This window comes from Geotrypetes seraphini, chromosome 6, assembly GCF_902459505.1.
Source record: "Geotrypetes seraphini chromosome 6, aGeoSer1.1, whole genome shotgun sequence".
Lineage (NCBI taxonomy): Eukaryota > Metazoa > Chordata > Amphibia > Gymnophiona > Dermophiidae > Geotrypetes > Geotrypetes seraphini.
In genome coordinates this window covers 27,410,074-27,428,085 of record NC_047089.1, presented here as the reverse complement: position 1 = coordinate 27,428,085, position 18,012 = coordinate 27,410,074, and the positions used below count along the sequence as shown (strand labels likewise).

At 43.1% G+C, this 18,012-nt stretch overlaps 1 protein-coding gene across 1 annotated transcript in view; it reads right to left on the bottom strand.

Annotated features, from left to right (window-relative positions):
- The window catches only part of LOC117362348 (high affinity choline transporter 1-like), a 29,325-nt gene extending 21,774 nt beyond the window's left edge, over window positions 1-7,551 (bottom strand). The window contains exons 1-2 of the mRNA XM_033948586.1: window positions 7,374-7,551; window positions 1,081-1,194 (exon numbers count right to left, since the gene is read on the bottom strand). Of these exons, the coding sequence (XP_033804477.1) occupies window positions 1,081-1,194; window positions 7,374-7,551 (292 nt within the window). The remainder of the gene's footprint in view (window positions 1-1,080; window positions 1,195-7,373) is intronic.
- Between the last annotated feature and the right edge of the window lie 10,461 nt (window positions 7,552-18,012).

The window sequence follows — 18,012 nt, the reverse complement described above, 5'->3', positions numbered from 1 at the left end:
GGGGAGGGGAGAGATGGAAGGGAAATAGACAGATATGCCAGACCATGAGGATGGGGTTGGGAGGGAAAGAAGGAAGGAAAGCAGAGGAGAAAGATGCCCGAGCATGGAGGGAGAAAGAAGGGAGGGAGAGATGGAAGGAAAGGAGACAGAGATGCCAGAACATGGGGTGGGGCAGTGGTGTTCCAAGGCAAGACACTGGATGGAAGGGCAGATGCTGCATGGAATGGAGAGAGGACAGATGCTTGTTAGAATGGAAGGGCAGAGAAAGAGGGAAAACACTGGATGGAAGGGGTAGAGAATGTAAGGGCAGATGCTGCATGGAAAGGAGAGAGGGGGACCAAAGTTACTGCTTATGGTATAGTAAAATTGCTCTGTTGGCCATGAATGATGTTTTGTATTAATTAACAATGGCTCTCTTTTACTAAGCCACAGTAGAGGTTTTTACCACGGCCCCGGGCACTAAATGCTCCGATGCTGCTCTGAGCGCCAGAGCTTTTACCGCAGCAGCTGGCGATAAAAACCCCTAATGCAGCTTGATAAAAGGGGACCTTATTGTCTTTCACTCCACTTTAAATGCTGAGCAAGTGATATTCTACTTTCCTATCTACATCTTGGCGTTCTTTTCCTACTTTATCAAAACAGTAGATTGTCAACCACGTAGACCTGTCGGGTGTAGAAACTGCAGTACAGCAAATGTTAATTAAATAAATAACTGTAGTTCTGCGCTGATCTGCTGATTATAGGCTGTTTCACTGCCTTGCTTCCAACATAACTCTTTTCCATGCTGAAAAATCAGTACGGAAATAGCACATAACACTAAACACCATCTATGGAATTCCCTAGATAGTGTGAGGAAAGAAACTTATTTTAGTTTCAAATAAAATTATTTCAAAGAGATTTTAGAAAACTTGTATTTTCATACGGGCCCTTTTTTCTAAAACTTAGCGTGCACTAATGGAATTAACATGCACTAAATGCTTTGAAGCTCGTAGGTTATAAAATGGACTTCTCAGCATTTAGCACACACTAATTTTGTTAGCACACACTTCGCTTCAGTAAAAGTGCCCCTTATTCACTTACCGATAATAAAGGCTGAAAGAAATCCTAGAGGAGCTTGGACCCAGCCGAGTCCTTTCGTGGGAAGGTATACTATTTCAGCTGTACCATTGATGTAACCTCCGCCAACCCATGTTGCTGTAAAATAGAAAGGAAGACAGCAACTGGAATGAGTATATTCAGAACGAAATATTTTCCCCCAGCACTTAAGAACATAAGAATTGCCGCTGCTGGGTCAGACCAGTGATCCATTGTGCCCAGCAGTCCGCTCACACAGAAGCCCTTAGGTCAAAGACCAGTGCCCTAACTGAGTCTAGCCTTACCTGCGTACGTTCTGGTTCAGCAGGAACTTGTCTAACTTTGTCTTGAATCCCTGGAGGGTGTTTTCCCCTACAACAGATTCCGGAAAAGCGTTCCAGTTTTCCACCACTCTCTGGGTGAAGAAGAACTTCCTTACGTTTCTACAGAATCTGTCCCCTTTTAACTTCAGAGAGTGTCCTTTCGTTCTCTCTACCTTGGAGAGGGTGAACAACCTGTCTTTATCTACTAGGTCTATTCCCTTCATTATCTTGAATGTTTCAATCATGTCCCCTCTCAGTCTCCTCTTTTCAAGGGAGAAGAGGCCCAGTTTCTCTAATCTCTCACTGTACGGCAACTCCTCCAGCCCCTTAACCATTTTGGTTGCTCTTCTCTGGACTCTTTTGAGTAGCACTGTGTCCTTCTTCATATACAGCGACCAGTGCTGGATGCAGTACTCCAGGTGAGGGCGAACCATGGCCTGGTACAGCGGCATGATAACCTTCTCTGATCTGTTTGTGATCCCCTTCTTAATCATTCCCAGCATTCTGTTCGCCCTTTTCGCCACCGCCGCACATTGCACGGACAGCTTCATTGACTTGTCGATCAGTACTCCCAAGTCTCTTTCCTGGGGGGTCTCTCCAAGTACCGCATTGGACATCCTGTATAAGATTTTTGTTACCGACATGCATCACCTTACACTTATCCATGTTAAACCTCATTTGCCACGTCGCAGCCCATTTCTCGAGAGTGTTTATGTCATGTTGTAGGTCTTCGCAATCCTGCCGCATCTTCACTACTCCGAATAACTTTGTATCATCTGCAAATTTAATCACCTCACTCGTCGTACCAATTTCCAGGTCATTTATAAATGTGTTGAAGAGCATGGGTCTGAGCACCAAACCCTGCGGTATTCCACTTGTGACGCTTTTCCAGTCCAAGTATTGTCCATTTACCCCCACTCTCTGTTTCCTATCCGCCAGCCAGGTTTTAACCCACGTGAGTATTTCACCCTCAATTCCATGGCTTGCAATTTTTCGAAGTAGTCGTTCATGCGGAACCTTGTCGAACGCCTTCTGAAAATCCAGATATACAATGTCGACTGAGTCACCCTTGTCTATCTCCTGTTTACTCCCTCGAAGAAGTGCATCATGTTCGTCAAGCAAGATTTTCCTTTGCTGAAGCCTCATCTGATCATGTTTGTCAAGGTAATCAATGATGCGGTCTTTATCAGCGCCTCTACCATCTTTCTCGGTATTGAGGTCAGACTCACCGGTCTGTAGTTTCCCAGATCTCCGCTCGAACCTGTCTTGAAGATCGGCATAACATTCGCCACCTTCCAGTCTTCTTGAATCCTTCCTGATTTGATTGACAGATTGGCTATTAGTTGAAACAGTTCAGCTATAGCCTCTTTCAGTTCCTTGATTACCCTCGGATGAATGCCATCTGGTCCCGGAGATTTGTTTTTAAGCCTGCATACCTCTTCTAGACTGACCGTCAACCCTGTCAGTTTCCCAACATAAAACTTATATCTAACATGCCTAAATTAGAATCTTACCCTCTTTTCATAAATCCTTAAAAACACTGCTGTTTCAGAAATCATTGATAGATTCTCCCAATGTACATTGAAGAGTCTATTAATGACGCCCTTTTGGTATATCGTAAATTAACGTGAATTGTGAATTTTTAATTATTGTAAACCGAGTCGAGCCCTTTCACAGGGATGATCCAGTACAAAAACCTAAAGGTTGGATTGGACGTCTCTTTATGGTGCCCTTTTACTAAAGCTATGGCCCCCTTTTATGAAGCGTTAGGCTTTTTTTTTTTTTTTTTTAAATCACTGGTCACTGGCTGCGGCTGGTGATAAAAAAAAGTCTAGCACAGCTTCATTTTAAAAAAAGGAGGTAAATGCTAAGAAGCCCAAAGGTATAAAGGGGTAAATTCTATATATGGCTCCTAAAAATTCAGCACTGAAAAAAGCGCTGTTCTATAAGCCAAGCTTAAAGGTATGCTCAGTTTCCAGAATAGTGCTCTTGCCTGGAAACTGCGCCTAACTTTACGTACAGCTATTTGCACCAATACAAATGTGGTGCAAATGCCTGCACCTAAATGTAGATGTGGATTGTTGTAATTCCATAAACATGTACAACTTAAAGGAATGGCCCCCAATCTGCCTGTGACCCATTTCTGCGCCTCCTTTTTTTACTTGCATGTAAAATCTAGGTACAGATCCTATGCCTAATTTTACAAATATAGGGCTCCTTTTACTAAACGGCACTAGAGTTTTTTTAACGTCGGAGCATTTACTTCACCGACCTGCGCTAAAAACACCTAGCACTATTTAGTAAAACCCAGTGATAATTTTTAAATAATTCTAATTAATGTCAATAATTTTTTTTTAAAAACAATAATTATAGGCACTAATTAGCTTACTATTCAATTAAATTGCCCAGATATGCACACACAATTGTCAGTGCTTTGTACAGTTAGGGGAAAATGGGCTTCTTGGCATTTAATGCATGCTAAATCCATTAGCACATGCTAAGCTTTAGTAAAAGGTTACCTATGGTTTTCACAGCACTGCCTAAATTTACATGATTTAACAAGGACGAAGAAGAAATTAATTTTAAAAAACGTTGCTAACCGTATAGCACCTCTGTAGGAGATACAAGATAATGGATTGTGTAGCAAAAAGAACTTAACCCAAAAAAAAGGAGGTGCGGACTGTCTGCCCAGCTGCAGAAAAGAATTTGAAAGGAAAACATTTTGAATTGACTGCCAAGACGGCAATTGTACGCGATAAGGCTCATTTATGCTAAATGAAGCTCATTTAGGAGAGATGTAAGAAAGTTAAACTGAAGCAGCCAAATATATACTATGGTAATCCAGTCTGGATGCCAGCCTCACATGGGGACGTGGGGCGGGATTTGCCCTCCGGTTTCTTTTAGGACTTGTCTCAGCTCTAGCAGAGATGCACCTCACAGTGAAGCCTTGCCCAGAAAAGGGATTCTTTCTTTTTTTGCACAAGAAGCCACTTTTCTATTCTACTAACTTATATAAATGTAGAGTAGTAAGGGTGAGCGGTGCCTGGGGTAGTGATGGTGCCCCTCCCCCGCCCTTCTCCCCACACACACACACCTTGCCACGTGCGCTCCTTTCCCTGTACTTTTTTAACTTCTCCAGTGTGAGCAGCATGCCCACGTCGGTGTCGGTTCGCCCTTTGACGTCACTTCCGAGGTGCGGGTCCTGGAAGTGATGTCAGAGAGAGCGTCGATGCTGACAGGCAGCAGCCTCACGCTGGGAAAGTAGAGAGGAGGAGGGGTGCCGCATCCTTAGGACCGCCCCCCTCACTACACCACTGTGAAAGGTTACCATATGGTTCCAGAAAAAGGAGGACAGATTGAGACATCCGGGTTTTACTTCCATTGCTTTCAGTGGAAGTAAAACCCGGATGTCTCAATCCGTCCTCCTTTTTCTGGAGCCATATTGTAACTCTATATAAATGAGACCCCATGTTGAGTCTCTGCATGAGTCTTGCCATCTTCCAGATCATCCACAGGTTGCATCTAACGTTCCTTAAGGAGGAATCCATATACATTATTTGTACTGTCCAGTTATTTGTTTGATAAGGGTTAAATGAAATTTGATTTTTGAATTTGATTTTTTGTGAAGGGAAAACCTTGTCCTATACCCAGGTGAGCTCATAGAACCCACACCTTTTTACCTTTGCCCTGTTAAATATTTTGAATATTCGGATGTAGATATGACATGCCTTCCATAATCTTCCAATTGATTTATTCTTTTAAGTTCACATACTGAGCTTTTCTATCCTTCAGAGACTACACAGCACTCTTAAATCATGAGGAAAAAAAATGCAGGCATCAGAGCAGAGCAGTATTTGTTATATCAGTTTCTCTCAAACTTTTTTTTTTTAGCTCTAGCACACTAAACGGAGCAAATGTTTTTCACGGCCCATTATATGATAAAATTGCAAAACCAACAAAAAATTAAATTTGAGTGTTATTTATTTAAAGTTCTTTAAGCTATGCACAGAGGATCTAGTCTAGAATCAGAAAATAATATTAAAAAATTGAACTAAGGCCAGTACTGGGCAGACTTGCAAGGTCTGTGTCTGTATATGGCCATTTGGTGGAAGATGGGCTGGGGAGGGCTTCAATGGCTGGGAGGGTGTAGATGGGCTGGAGTAGGTTTTAACTGAGATTTTGGCAGTTGAAACCCAAGCACAGTACTGGGAGAGATGTGGCATGGTGCAATAGAAAGAGCAATGTTTGGCATGGGGCAGGTGGACAGGGGCAAAAGATGCTGCACATTGTCCGGGGGATGAAAGAGGGAGAAATGTTGGGTGTGGCAGTAGAGGTGGTGGGAGAGATGCACTGTGGATCCCTCTCTCTTTCCCCACTCCCTTTGCAGCAAGGAAGGGAATGAGAGAAAGAGAGATGTGGACAGTGAGAGAGGGAGACGTTGCACATGGGGGTGGAGGAAAGTGGAAGAAATGCTGTGCAGGAATGGGGAGGGGAAAAAGAGGAAGAATGATCCAGGATAGAAGTGAGTGAGGTGGCTGCTGTAGAATGGGAGGGAGGGAAGTGAGAAATGCTGGACCATGGTAGGAGGAACCAATGGCAGCAACCGCTTGAAGAATTTTCAGAAGACAGGAAAGTAGAAAAAAAGAGAAACTGGAACCAACTTGAAAGAAAAATAAATCTCCAGACAACAAAGGTAAAAAAAGGAATTTATTGACTGAAATATGTTATCTTTGGGAAATATATATAGCAGATGTCTTTGTACTGTGTTCAGCAGAAAAGGAAATGCATTTCTGGGTTTATTTTCCCAGTGTTGAAGTACTTGCTGAGCCTTGCTGTGGCTGGTGGGGATTCCCAAGCACCACCAGCTGAAGATCTCCTCCAAAGATGGTCAGAACACCCCTCCAATAAGCATAGCAATCACTGGCAGCATCCCTGAGCCACTAAGGTGCCAGCTTCTGTGACTCAGGCACACTGCTGCTGCTGCCTGCCAAGCTTGGCAAAAGGAACCCTCAGCCACCTTCAGAGGAAGTCCGCTGCTGACATAGCTTGAGCGTCCTCATCAGCTGGAATATTTATATTTTATATTTACATTAGAGGCTCTGGCAGAGACCCATTTACAAAGTATGTATTCTTCCCAATTAATATTTCCAAATTAATAAAGTGTCTTTGCTTATTTGTAAATGGGTCTCTACCAGAGCTTTTAATTGAGTAGCATAATTAAATGAAATAACTGCTTCTGAAGTTTATGGGGACGGGCGGGTTCAGAATAGATTATTTGCGGGAACGGGTGGGGATGGATTCACATCCAGCTGGGACAGGTGGGAATAGATTCGATTTCCAGCGGGGATGGGTTTGATTCCAGTGGGGACAGGTTTGATTTCTGTCCCTGCGCAACTCACTAGGACAAAGGGCTGGGTGACAAAACACAGACGGCATAAGCAAAACAGCAGATCACATCACATCAAATTATTGGAAGTACAGCAGGGGTAGGGAACTCCGGTCCTTGAGAGCCATATTCCAGTCGGGTTTTCAGGATTTCTCTAATGACTATGCATGAGATCTATTTGCATGCACTGTTTTCAATGCATATTCATTGGGGAAATCCTAAAAACCCGACTGGAATACGGCTCTCGAGGACCGGAGTTCCCTACCCCTGTTCTACAGTAAATGGAGTTGAGGAGTGACCTAGTGGGTTAGGGCTCCAGCCTCAGCAGCCTGAGGTTGTAGGTTCAATCCTTCTGACACATAACACTCCATTGCCCCAGGTACAATAGTCATTTCGTGAACCCACTGGGACAGAATGAGAGAAATACTTGAGTACCTGAATGTAAACCACTTAAGTTATAAGCAGATAAGAAAATAAATAATAAGAAATTAATTAAGCAAGCAAGCTCTTCTTCACTGCAGTTTTCTTAAGGTCTGGATAGACTCTGATTAGAGAGAACACATAATGTTATCTTATCAAGATCAACTTACCTGCTGTGGTAAACAATATAACAATGAAATTCATGTTTCTGCCTCCCACTATGGCTATTTCAATCCGATTTCCTTTTTTCTCCTCCTTTTTGGTTTTCCAGGCAGCCCAAATCCCAGTTGCTAAGATGATTGCATAAAAGATGACCACGGCTATTAGGCCTGGAATGTTAAGAGCCATTTTCTGCCACTGTTTTCAGTAACTTGTTTCCAATCAGTTAGGCCACTCCAAAGGATTTTATGACTGAAAGACACCTGCTAAGGAAGGCATTCCTCCTTTTCTATGTGAACACTTTCTCATGAGCAATCAACTTACTGCGAAGTGCTTCACTTTTAAACAGCTCTGTCCTTAGCTGGCACAAGTTTCATTCTTCCTAACCCCTATTGTTGGACAGGAGGAGTTTGGCGCTGTGTGTGAAATCTTGCCATCCTTACTCGTTCTGATCTAAGGGGAGGGGGGTTACTCTTTTTACTGGCAACCTGCTATATAGTGACAGGCTACACACATTGTCTTGCACCCGGAAATTATATTTGTCCTTAATTATGCCTCTGTGTTTCATAGGAATACATCTAAATTATTCTTCATTGAGGAGACAATGTACGAAAACTTGGAGCGTTTAACAAATGTGAAAATGCTAAAGACTCCAGAAATCAGGAAACTTCCCTGCCCTACGTTGATGTAGCCTATAATCACAGCCCTCAGTTCCCTGCGGCTGATTTTTCAAGAGTCCACAGAGAGTTATCAAGTTCTGCAGCAGATATTTCAAAATTCTGTGGCAATAATGTGCCACGTTTGCATAAATTAGAATGGATTTGCATGATGTATAAAGAGCAATTCTTTAAGCCGGTGTATCGCAAACTGTGGGCTGTGGCGCACTAGTGTGCTGCCCAAGATTCCAGGTGTGCCATGAGATGCTAGGGAGGAGGAGGAGAGGCGCCGGTGCCAGCTGACTGCCTACAGGATGTGCCTCTCGCATTGAGAGGCACATCCTGTAGACAGTCGGCCGTCACCAGCGCCTCTCCTCTTACAGCACCCCCACTGGCGGCTCAGGGCCCCGTCTGGAGGGCCTTCGCGCATCCACGGACGTCAACATGATGATGTCATGCATGCAAGTGACATCATCGCATCGATGCCCGCACACTTCCAGATGCCCTCGAGCCACGGCCACCACATTTGGTGTGCTGTGGCTTTGCAAAGTTTGTGAGACACTGCTTTAAGCTGATGCCTAATGACAATTGCCAAATATGTACATTGGTCATAGAATGCTAGCGCTTAAATGAATAGCTAGGTGGCTATTCTACAAAGTTGCACGTGGAAATCGGTGTGCATTGCCAAATTGTGTGCGCAACATGTTTAACAAGCTAATCACTGCCAACATTTGGTAATTAATAATTAGAAGCTATGCGCACAACTTCTAAGCGTATTTTTTAAAGTGATGTGTGTAGAATTCTAGTGCATGGATCTCAAAAGTGGGGAGGAGCATGGGCAGGTTGAGGGCATTCCTAAAAGCTAGGCACACTGTTATAGCATATGCCCAATCTGTGCGCAGGTTTTTTAGGCCTCGTTTTCATTGGCCTAAATGGGTGCACCTAAATGTTATTAATATATATTGGCTCTAAGAGCGATTCTATAAAATGCACATAAATTCTGAGGCATTTTATGGAATCACGTTAAGTGTCATCCGTTTCAGTGACAATTTTTTAGACATAATATATAGAATATGGCCCTAAGCCTGCTGCCCCTCAATATCTCTCCTCTCTTCTTATACACCTCCCAGAGAACTCCGTTCCTCAGATAAACTGATTTTAGCGTTAACCTTCTTCTCCACTGCCAATTCCAGACTTTGTTTCTTTCATCTAGCTGCCCCCTATGCCTGGAATAAATTACCCGAGTTTGTCCATCAAGCCTCTTCCTTTCCCTTGTTTAAAAGCAGACTGAAAACCCACTTTTTTTATATAGCCTTCAATTCTTAACCCTACTCCTCTGCCCTCCAACCGAGTCAGCTGATTAACCGTTCCCCTTAACTGTATCCATGACATCCTGTTTGTCTGTCTTAGCTGTTTAGATTGTAAGCTCTTTTGAGCAGGGACTGTTTTAATATAATAATAACTTTATTCTTATATACCGCCACAATCTTTCGACTTCTAGGCGGTTCACAATGAAGAAAAACTGTACAGACAGCGAATTACAAAGTATTGAAATGAACATCGTATGATGATACAAGGAAAATTTCAGGGTCGGAATATTACATGGTTTTATAATGAGTAACTTTATACAATCGGCAATAATTTATTACATGGTTTTATAATGAGTAACTTTGTACAATCAGTAATAATTGAGAACATAAGTAGGAGAGGAGAAAGTGCATGGTGCTCTTAGGTGCACCAACTTACACCAGCTAAAGACCTGCCATAAGTGGGCATGCCTAAGTTTTGGCACACCAGTGTGCATTCTATAATAGCTTTGGTACACCCTGAAACAATTATAGAGCTGGCACTGTGTGCCCAATTTGTGGCATCTAAATGGAGATGCCAAATTAAAGAGTTGCCTCCATAATATCAATTTGTACAGTACTTTATAGAAATTAAGTTGTTTTTCAGACAAGTCTTCTATGTCCGGTTATTTCATTCTTTTGAGGGGAGTAGGAATGCTGGGAAGAGACAAGGGGGATAGAGAATGGAAGTAAGGGAGGGGATCTGGAGGATAGAAAGGAAAATGGATGTCAGAGGAAGACATTTAAAAGGTCTCCTGGAGGAGAAAAAGGATAGGGGATCACAGCACAGACGAGGGTAGAATAGGGTGGGAGGAATCTGAGAGCAGAAGGTAGAAAGATCATAAGAAGAGGGAAGGAGAATGACGGGAGAAGAAAGAGAGATCTCAGGCCAGGAAGAATGAGATCCAGCATCAGGACGCCTTCTCTTTTTTACACTACCATCCCAGCGCCCCCTCAGACCTCATCTTAGACTCTACACCCCCTCCATCTTCCTCACTACATGCTCACTTCAATCTCCCTGCCATTCTCTCTCTCCCATCCCCTCACTCTCCTTCAGCCTCTTTTTCACAACACCCCCATCCCCCAAATTTTCCTGCTCTACAATCCACTTCACTCACTATCTTCCGCCACAATTCCCCCATTTACCGTCCATTTCCTCCAATCTTCTAACTTCCCTCAGTTATTCTCCCCTCTCCATCTCAATCCTCTTCATTCTCTTTCGTCACGTTTCCCTCTGTCTCCCACTACTGCCTCCACTGGTGCTGTTGCTATTCCATCACTCATTCTTTCCATCCTCTCTTGTACTCTCTGATGCCATAATTCATCTGGAACTCATAGAGTGAGAGCAGCACCTTGGACCAAGTCCTCCTCTTCTACTACCTGGGGCCAGTTGGTTAAGGTACACACCATATTGTTCAGACAACACCATGCCAGTGCCAGACAGCAGAAGAGGAGGACATGGCTCATGGCACTGCACTGCCAATGTCATCCTCCAAGATTGTAGCAGGTTTCTGGGTCATGCCGCGTCTGTGTAGAAAGAACTGACATTTCAGCCATCATGCTGTGGCTTTCTTCAGAATACTCTGAAGAAAGCCACAGCATGATGGCTGAAACGTTGGTTCTTTCTACACAGATGTCGCAAGACCAGGAAACCTGCTACAATCTTGATGCCAGCCGCGGAAGACTAAGGAGAACATGTCATTCTCCAAGTTGGAAACCAACTGGGAGGATGAGTTATGTCAGAGGATGTCAGGAGTGGAGGAGTAGACTAATAGTGCAATGGACTGAGTCCACTTGGTACAGCAGATCCTGGCATCATTGGAGAAGTGGATTAATCAAATTTGGAGCACAGCTAAGTGCCAATTTATTCACTACATATAAGACTTTTGCATTATTGATTCATAATGCTGTACCCTTAAGTAGATATCCTTGTTCAAGAAATTCATACCCTAGCCAGACTTTTCCCCCACAATTAGAGCCACCTCACCTCACCCAAATTCCTTCTTCACCATAATAGGAACCCGTTATTCTTTGTCTGCCATAACGTCCTCCCCACAATCGTTACCCAACTTCCCGCTGGTGCCCGATCAAGTTAATGTAATACGGAAACAAGTAAATTCTTCAATAACCTATGTATATTTTCTTCTAATCCACCGCACAATGCTCTCTTATCTACATTCGCTCTGCAATTCGCTGATTGTATAGTGTTACTTATTGTGAACCTTGTAATTCACTGACCCTGTAACTCACCTTGTACTTAGCTACCTATACCCTGTAATTTGCTGTTTGTACAGCTTTTCTTCATTGTGAACCGCCTTGAAGTCGCAAGATTATGGCGGTATAGAAAAATAAAGTTATTATTATTATCCATACATTTCTAAAACGACACTTGATTTCTCATATGACAATCCATAGGCTATGTTTACTGGACTCCAGTTTTTAAGAGCTTTTTTTTTTTTTTAAGAACTGTGTGTCGTGTAGTGTATACGAGGGGCTGATGAAAAGTTCTCAGCCCAACTAACAAAGTTGGGGCTGTCTCCATCGAGGGCTATACACTTACTGCCTCTTTTACAAAGCCACGCTAGCGGCTGTGCTGCACTAATGGCCCCGAAGCCGATAGAGATTTAAAGGGCTTCGGGGCTGTTGCCACACGGCTTTGTAAAAAAGGCCTTTAGTCCAGTGATTTTTTTCACTTTTTTCGTTCCATCGGAAAAATACGGAACGAACAAGTGGAAAATCGCTGGACTAAGTGTATAGCCCTCGATGGAGACTGCTCCAACTTTGTTGGTTGGGTTGAGAACTTTTCAGCGGCCCCTTGTATAGTGCTTTCAGATAATGAAAGGCAAGAATAACTAATCCAGGGTGTGAAAGGGGGTCTTTCTGGATGAGAGGACTATGAATGAGAAGCAATGATCTTTGGTATTGGACGGCCAAGAAATCTGTGCCAAGTTGCTTCGAGAAATTTGTGAATCTAATGAGGAACTCCTTTGTGAACTGTTTGGACACTGCCTCCCTGCAAATGTTTCCTGCCCCACTGCTTCTCATTCCAAAAGCAGTTCAACGTCTCAGATGGAAAAACACATCATTCACTAGCAGTTGTTTAAATGGGGATGCCAACACTGCAACAGAGTTGGCTGTTTTCTTGGAATTTTTTTTATATATCTCTGAGAATAATAATTATGAGGCTGTAAATATAACAGTCCTACTCATGAAATTAACCAGTTAAAGGTTGTAGAAATTTTACGCGATTGTCCTATTGAAGATGTCTCATTGACGAGAGTAATTTTGCAAGGAGTATTCCATTTCTATTGAGTCCTATGTTTACCTTAATGTTCTTCTTAATGTCTTCTTTGCGTTATTCAGCTGATTCTATTACGTACCTGTATATATACAGTATAGAAATATTTATACATAATTACAAAGATGGAGAGGTAGATATACAGATAATTACAAAGAGAAAGTTATGGGTATTTATAGATAATTGCAGATCGAGAGAGAAAGATGGATATGGACATAGATATAGACTTAGATAAAATACAGGAAATAACTAAGGAGTTCTTTTACAAATCTGCAGCAAAAAGTGGCCTTAGCACGCCCTTATGGTGGGTCTTTCCTTTGCACTAAAATGGCTAATTAGCTCATGGCCATTAATAAAAATTAGTGTATGAGCTCTTACTACAACCCCTAATCAGTTAGCATGTAGCAACGCAGTACAGAAATACCTCCTCTCTGTTCCCCCCCCCCCCCCCAGACATGCCCTCTCTCCCTTGAGTTGAACATTTCTTGTAAAACTGCCTTTAGCCACCTGGGACCCATGGGTTCATAGACAATTGCGCGTGGACAACGTAGCGCAAGATAAGTGAGCGCTAGTCAAATGAGCGCAAAGACAACTGACTGCAAAGACAACCTAGCGCAAGACATTTGAGCACAAGACAATTCAGCGCAAATTATTTTCAGTAATATGCATGAGTGGGACAACTGAGCGAGAGTCATGTGAGCGCCGGCAAGTGAGCGCAAGACAACTGAGCGTGGGACAACTGAGCGCCGGCAGGTGAGCGCAAGACAATTGAGCGCAAACCAATTGAGCGTGAGACAACTGAGCGCCGGCAGGTGAGCGCAAGACAGGGGTGTTGGTGTGGAACCCCCCCACTTTACGGAGATCACGCCTGCGTTGTGGGGGGTTTGGGGGGTCTATGCGTTTGACCCAGGTGCTTTTGTCCCATTACCAGACATATTCATTGGGGACTGTGAGACCTGTTACCAGATGTCATAGTGCCTCATTCCACCAATGCCTATACCCTCGTTTTTCTTGCGATTGTGTAGGATCTGCGTACGCGCGAACAGAAAATATAAACATACCGAAACTATAAACATACCTGTAAATGAAGAAATCTGAAATGTGGAAGTACGTTCGCTCTCACCCGAGGCGAGAAAAATCCGCGCAAGACAAATATTCATTATAGATGAAGTACTAGCAAAACCAGATCTTTACCTATAACGGACACGGTCAGGCAGCGAAAGGAAGACGGGCTGTTCTGAGCACATATATAAAGAGGAAACGTAACCATAGTAACGAAAATGCATTCACGTGACTTATATTCAAAACGCAAAGAGGCAAGGGAACCATACTGATAACTGGTGACGTGATGACGTGTTAACGTGCTGAACGTGCGCGTGCCCTTTGTTCGCCAGGCGCCATGTTGAAGCACACTGAATTGTCATTGCGCTGAGTTATCATTGCGCTCAATTGTCTTGCGCTGAGTTATGCTTGCGCTCAATTGTGTTGTGCTGAGTTTACTTGTGCTCAATTGTCTCACGCGCTATTGTCTTTGCGCTGAGTTGTCTTCGTGTTTTTGTTTGCGCGCTATTGTCTTGCGCGTATTTGACCTGTCACCGGGACCCATACATGCTGAACCCTCCTACTCAAAATGTAAATCACTATTGAAAATCCATCTATTGCACCAGACCAACATGCCAGGTTTTGAAAAGCCATCTGGACGTCCAGACATGCCCTCTAAAAAGAGGACATATCCGGGTAAATCCAGACATCTGGTAATCCTATTAACTGGCACCCTCAGAACTCCATGAGCTCCAACACAGTCTACCTCATGGTTAAGTCAGTCCTGGGCTAGTAATCAGATCCAAATATAATAAAGTATACATTTTTTTAAAATTCTGGCTTGTGTAATTTCTTAATTTCTTTTTCAAATTGAATGTTATTATTGAAATGCCAAATAAAAATAACTTCTTGTGTGTGTGGTGAGTGGAGCAGACTCTCAAGGCAACCCCCACTTTTCAGTTTAGGCCCCTTTCTGATTTACCCTGTCCATAAAACATGTATACAATACTGCCATCTCAGGTATGCCAAAGCTCAGATGCCTTCTACTTCCAACCTGTTGAAAACCTTGTGCTGGACTAAAACATGTACAGCCTACCAGCAGGATTAAACAGGATCATATCATGTTCTTGTTTTAGGGTAATAGATTAAGTTAAGGCAAAGGGATGGCACATTTGCAAATGTAGAAGGGGTCTTTGCAAATGTACATCACATAATAAAGACCAAATAGGGTAAGGATTCAAGTATACTCAGCAACATTCACAGCCTCTGGAAACATTGTCAGTACAGTGTTCCCCCGCGAATTTGTGATTCGTGGACTCAGTTATTTGTGGTATTTTCCAACTGCCTCTTCTGGTCAGAAAATACAGGGAATGAGTCCGTGAATCAGCCTTCTGCACATCCGATTCTACCTCCTCTCCCCCCGGTCAGCCAGTCAGCATTCTGCACAGCTGATTCCTCCTCATCTCCCACCCCAGTATTATTTACTGTCCCAGTTGCCCTCTCCTGCCTTTTTACAGACTCAAATAGCATTTGTGGTTTTTTGAAGTTCACGGGCGTTCCTGGAACGGAACCCCCGCGAATTTCGGGGGAGTACTGTACTACAGCAGCAACCCAGGGCAACCTTCATTGCTGACCCAAGGGGAACATCTCCACCACTACAGCAGACATGTGAACAGCTCATTGCCACTGGGAACATTGTTGATACCACAACAGCAGCCCAGAGAAGACCCACTATAGCTGGGTCACACTGAAGACAAAAGGCTGAAGGTAGATTGCGGCAAAGAGACTGGAGAGAGGATTGTTTCAGCCAGTTTTCATTCCACAGAAGGATTTCATTTGATCTCATGAAATAAAGATGAACAAGAAATTTACAGGTGGCACCTTAATAATTTTATTTGTTTTTTTTAAATAGGATTTATCTACCGCCTTTTGATGGAATTCACTCAAGGTGGTGTACAACACGAATAAGCCTGACATTTAAGCAATAAACAGTTGCTGCAGTAAAAATATTCAAATAACAATACAAAGAATGGCATCAAATGCTAATGACATGAAATACACTCTCTTCATCAACATGAAATAATCAAGTTAATGCATAGTATAGATGTTGCCTGAATGTTCATTAAACACCCCTCCCCCTTTTATCAAGCTGCACTGCTGAGCAGCATAAGTTAAATGTTGAGCTGCCCATTCTAATCTTATAAGCAGTTTGGCATTTAGCTTGAGCTGCTCGGCAGAGCAGCTTCATAAAAAAAAAGGGGGGGGGAGGTAAGTAAGAAAGAATGGGATTTGATGTGGTTACAGTCAAAGTGGTTTACATATATATATACTAATTTTTTAGCCTGTTACATTAACGGGTATTAGAATAGATGTGTAGAGTAGACTTAGCCATTTATTTATTTATTTCTTTCTGTATGTCTGTGTTTATTTCTCTCTCTCTGCCCCCTTTCTTTCTTTCTGTCTCTCTCCCTGCCCGCTGTCTGTCTGTATTTCTTTCTTTCTGTCTCGCCCCCTGTCCAGCAGGAACCCTTCCCTGCTTCCCCTGTCCAGCAGTAGCCCTTCTCCTTTCCTTTTAGCTCCACCCTATCCAGCAGCACCCCTTCTCCCTTCCTTTTAACTCCCCCCTGTTCAGCAGCACCCCTTTCCTGCTCCCCCTGTCCAGCAGCACCCCTTCTCTGCTCCCCATGTCCAGCAGTAGCCCATCTCTCTTCCTTTTATTTCCTCCCTGTCCAGCAGTACCCCTTCCCTGCTCCCCATGTCCTGCAGTAGCCCTTCTCCGTTCCTTTTACCTCTCCCTATCCAGCAGCACTCCTTCCCTGATCCCCCTGTCCAGTAGCACAGAGTGAAATTTATCTGTTTCCATCCTTCTGCCTCGAATTGTTAAACCTTTCCTCCCATTCCTCCTTCCTATTTCCCAATTCAAAGCCACACCTGTTCTACTTCACTATTGGTTAGGAGAGTGGTGCGAACACCTCTCCTGTTTTCCTATTGGAGACTTTGTGCCTGTTACTTTCATTTGTTTTTTTTAAATAATAGGGTGCCAGTTGCCGGAGCGATGACGTTGGATTAGAGTTTTTGGAAGCCGGGGGGGGGGGGGGGGGGTGTGTGGTCTGTAATCCATTATAATAAACACAGTGACCAAAGGTAAATCTGAACATCTGGTAACCCACACACAAAAGTGGTTGAATTTACACCAGTCTGAAGCTTGTCAGGAACAGCAACAAACATCAAGTGTTACTGCCTTTCTAGTGAATGCAGTAATGTTACCGTGTTTCCCCGAAAAAAGACAGGGTCTTAGATTAATTTGTGCTCCAAAAAAATGCACTAGAGCTTATTTTCAGGGAATGTCTTATTTTTGGGGGAACATGGTATCTACCCTTGACACTGTGTGAAATGTCAATCTTTGCTGCCCTCAAGTGATCATTGCAACTTCTGCAGGCTAAGGGTGTACAGTATTCCAGTTGCTTGATTTGTAGCCATGTATGATAACAGGCCTTCTTGGAATTGAATCTGCACAGGAAAATGTACCCTCTTTTTGCAAATCTCATCGTATTATCTACAATGACATCCAGATCCTTTTCTTGGGCACTAACCCCCAAGGTGGACCCTAGCAACCAGTAACTGTGATTTGGGTTATTCTTCCCAATGTGCATCACTTTGCATTTGTCCACATTAAATTTCATCTGCCACTTGGACGCCCAGTCTTCCAATTTTCTAAGGTCTGCCTGCAATTTTTCACAATCCTCATGTGTTTTAACAACTTTGAACAGTTTAGAGTCATCTGCAAATTTAATCACCTCATTCATCATTCCAATTTCCAGATCATTTATAAATAAGCTAAATAGCATCGGTCCCAGTACAGACCCCTGCGGCACTCCACTGTTTACTCTCCTCCTAATCCACAACTGAACTTTGCCACCTATCCCATGACTCTTTAATTTTCTCAGGAGCCTCTCATGAGGAACTTTATCAAAAGCTTTCTGAAAATCTAGATATACTACATCAACTGGCTCAACATGAATGTATTGGGGGGGGGGGCTGAGTGGATTTGAATAAATGACCTTTTGAACATAGAAGAAATGTCTTTAACCATAGAGCCAGAGGTGCTTCCATCTAGGTAGGGGCTCCTACATTTATTTTTTCTTTTTTGTAATAGTCTGCCATCTAGGTGCATGTTGATGATGCCACAATGATGTCATGATTGTGTATCAGACACATCCACTTGCTCTGAAGGATAGCTATTGTGTGAGCAGTGTATTTCCTTTTATGTTCTTAACCTTTTGGAAATGAGTTTTTGTATATATCTATA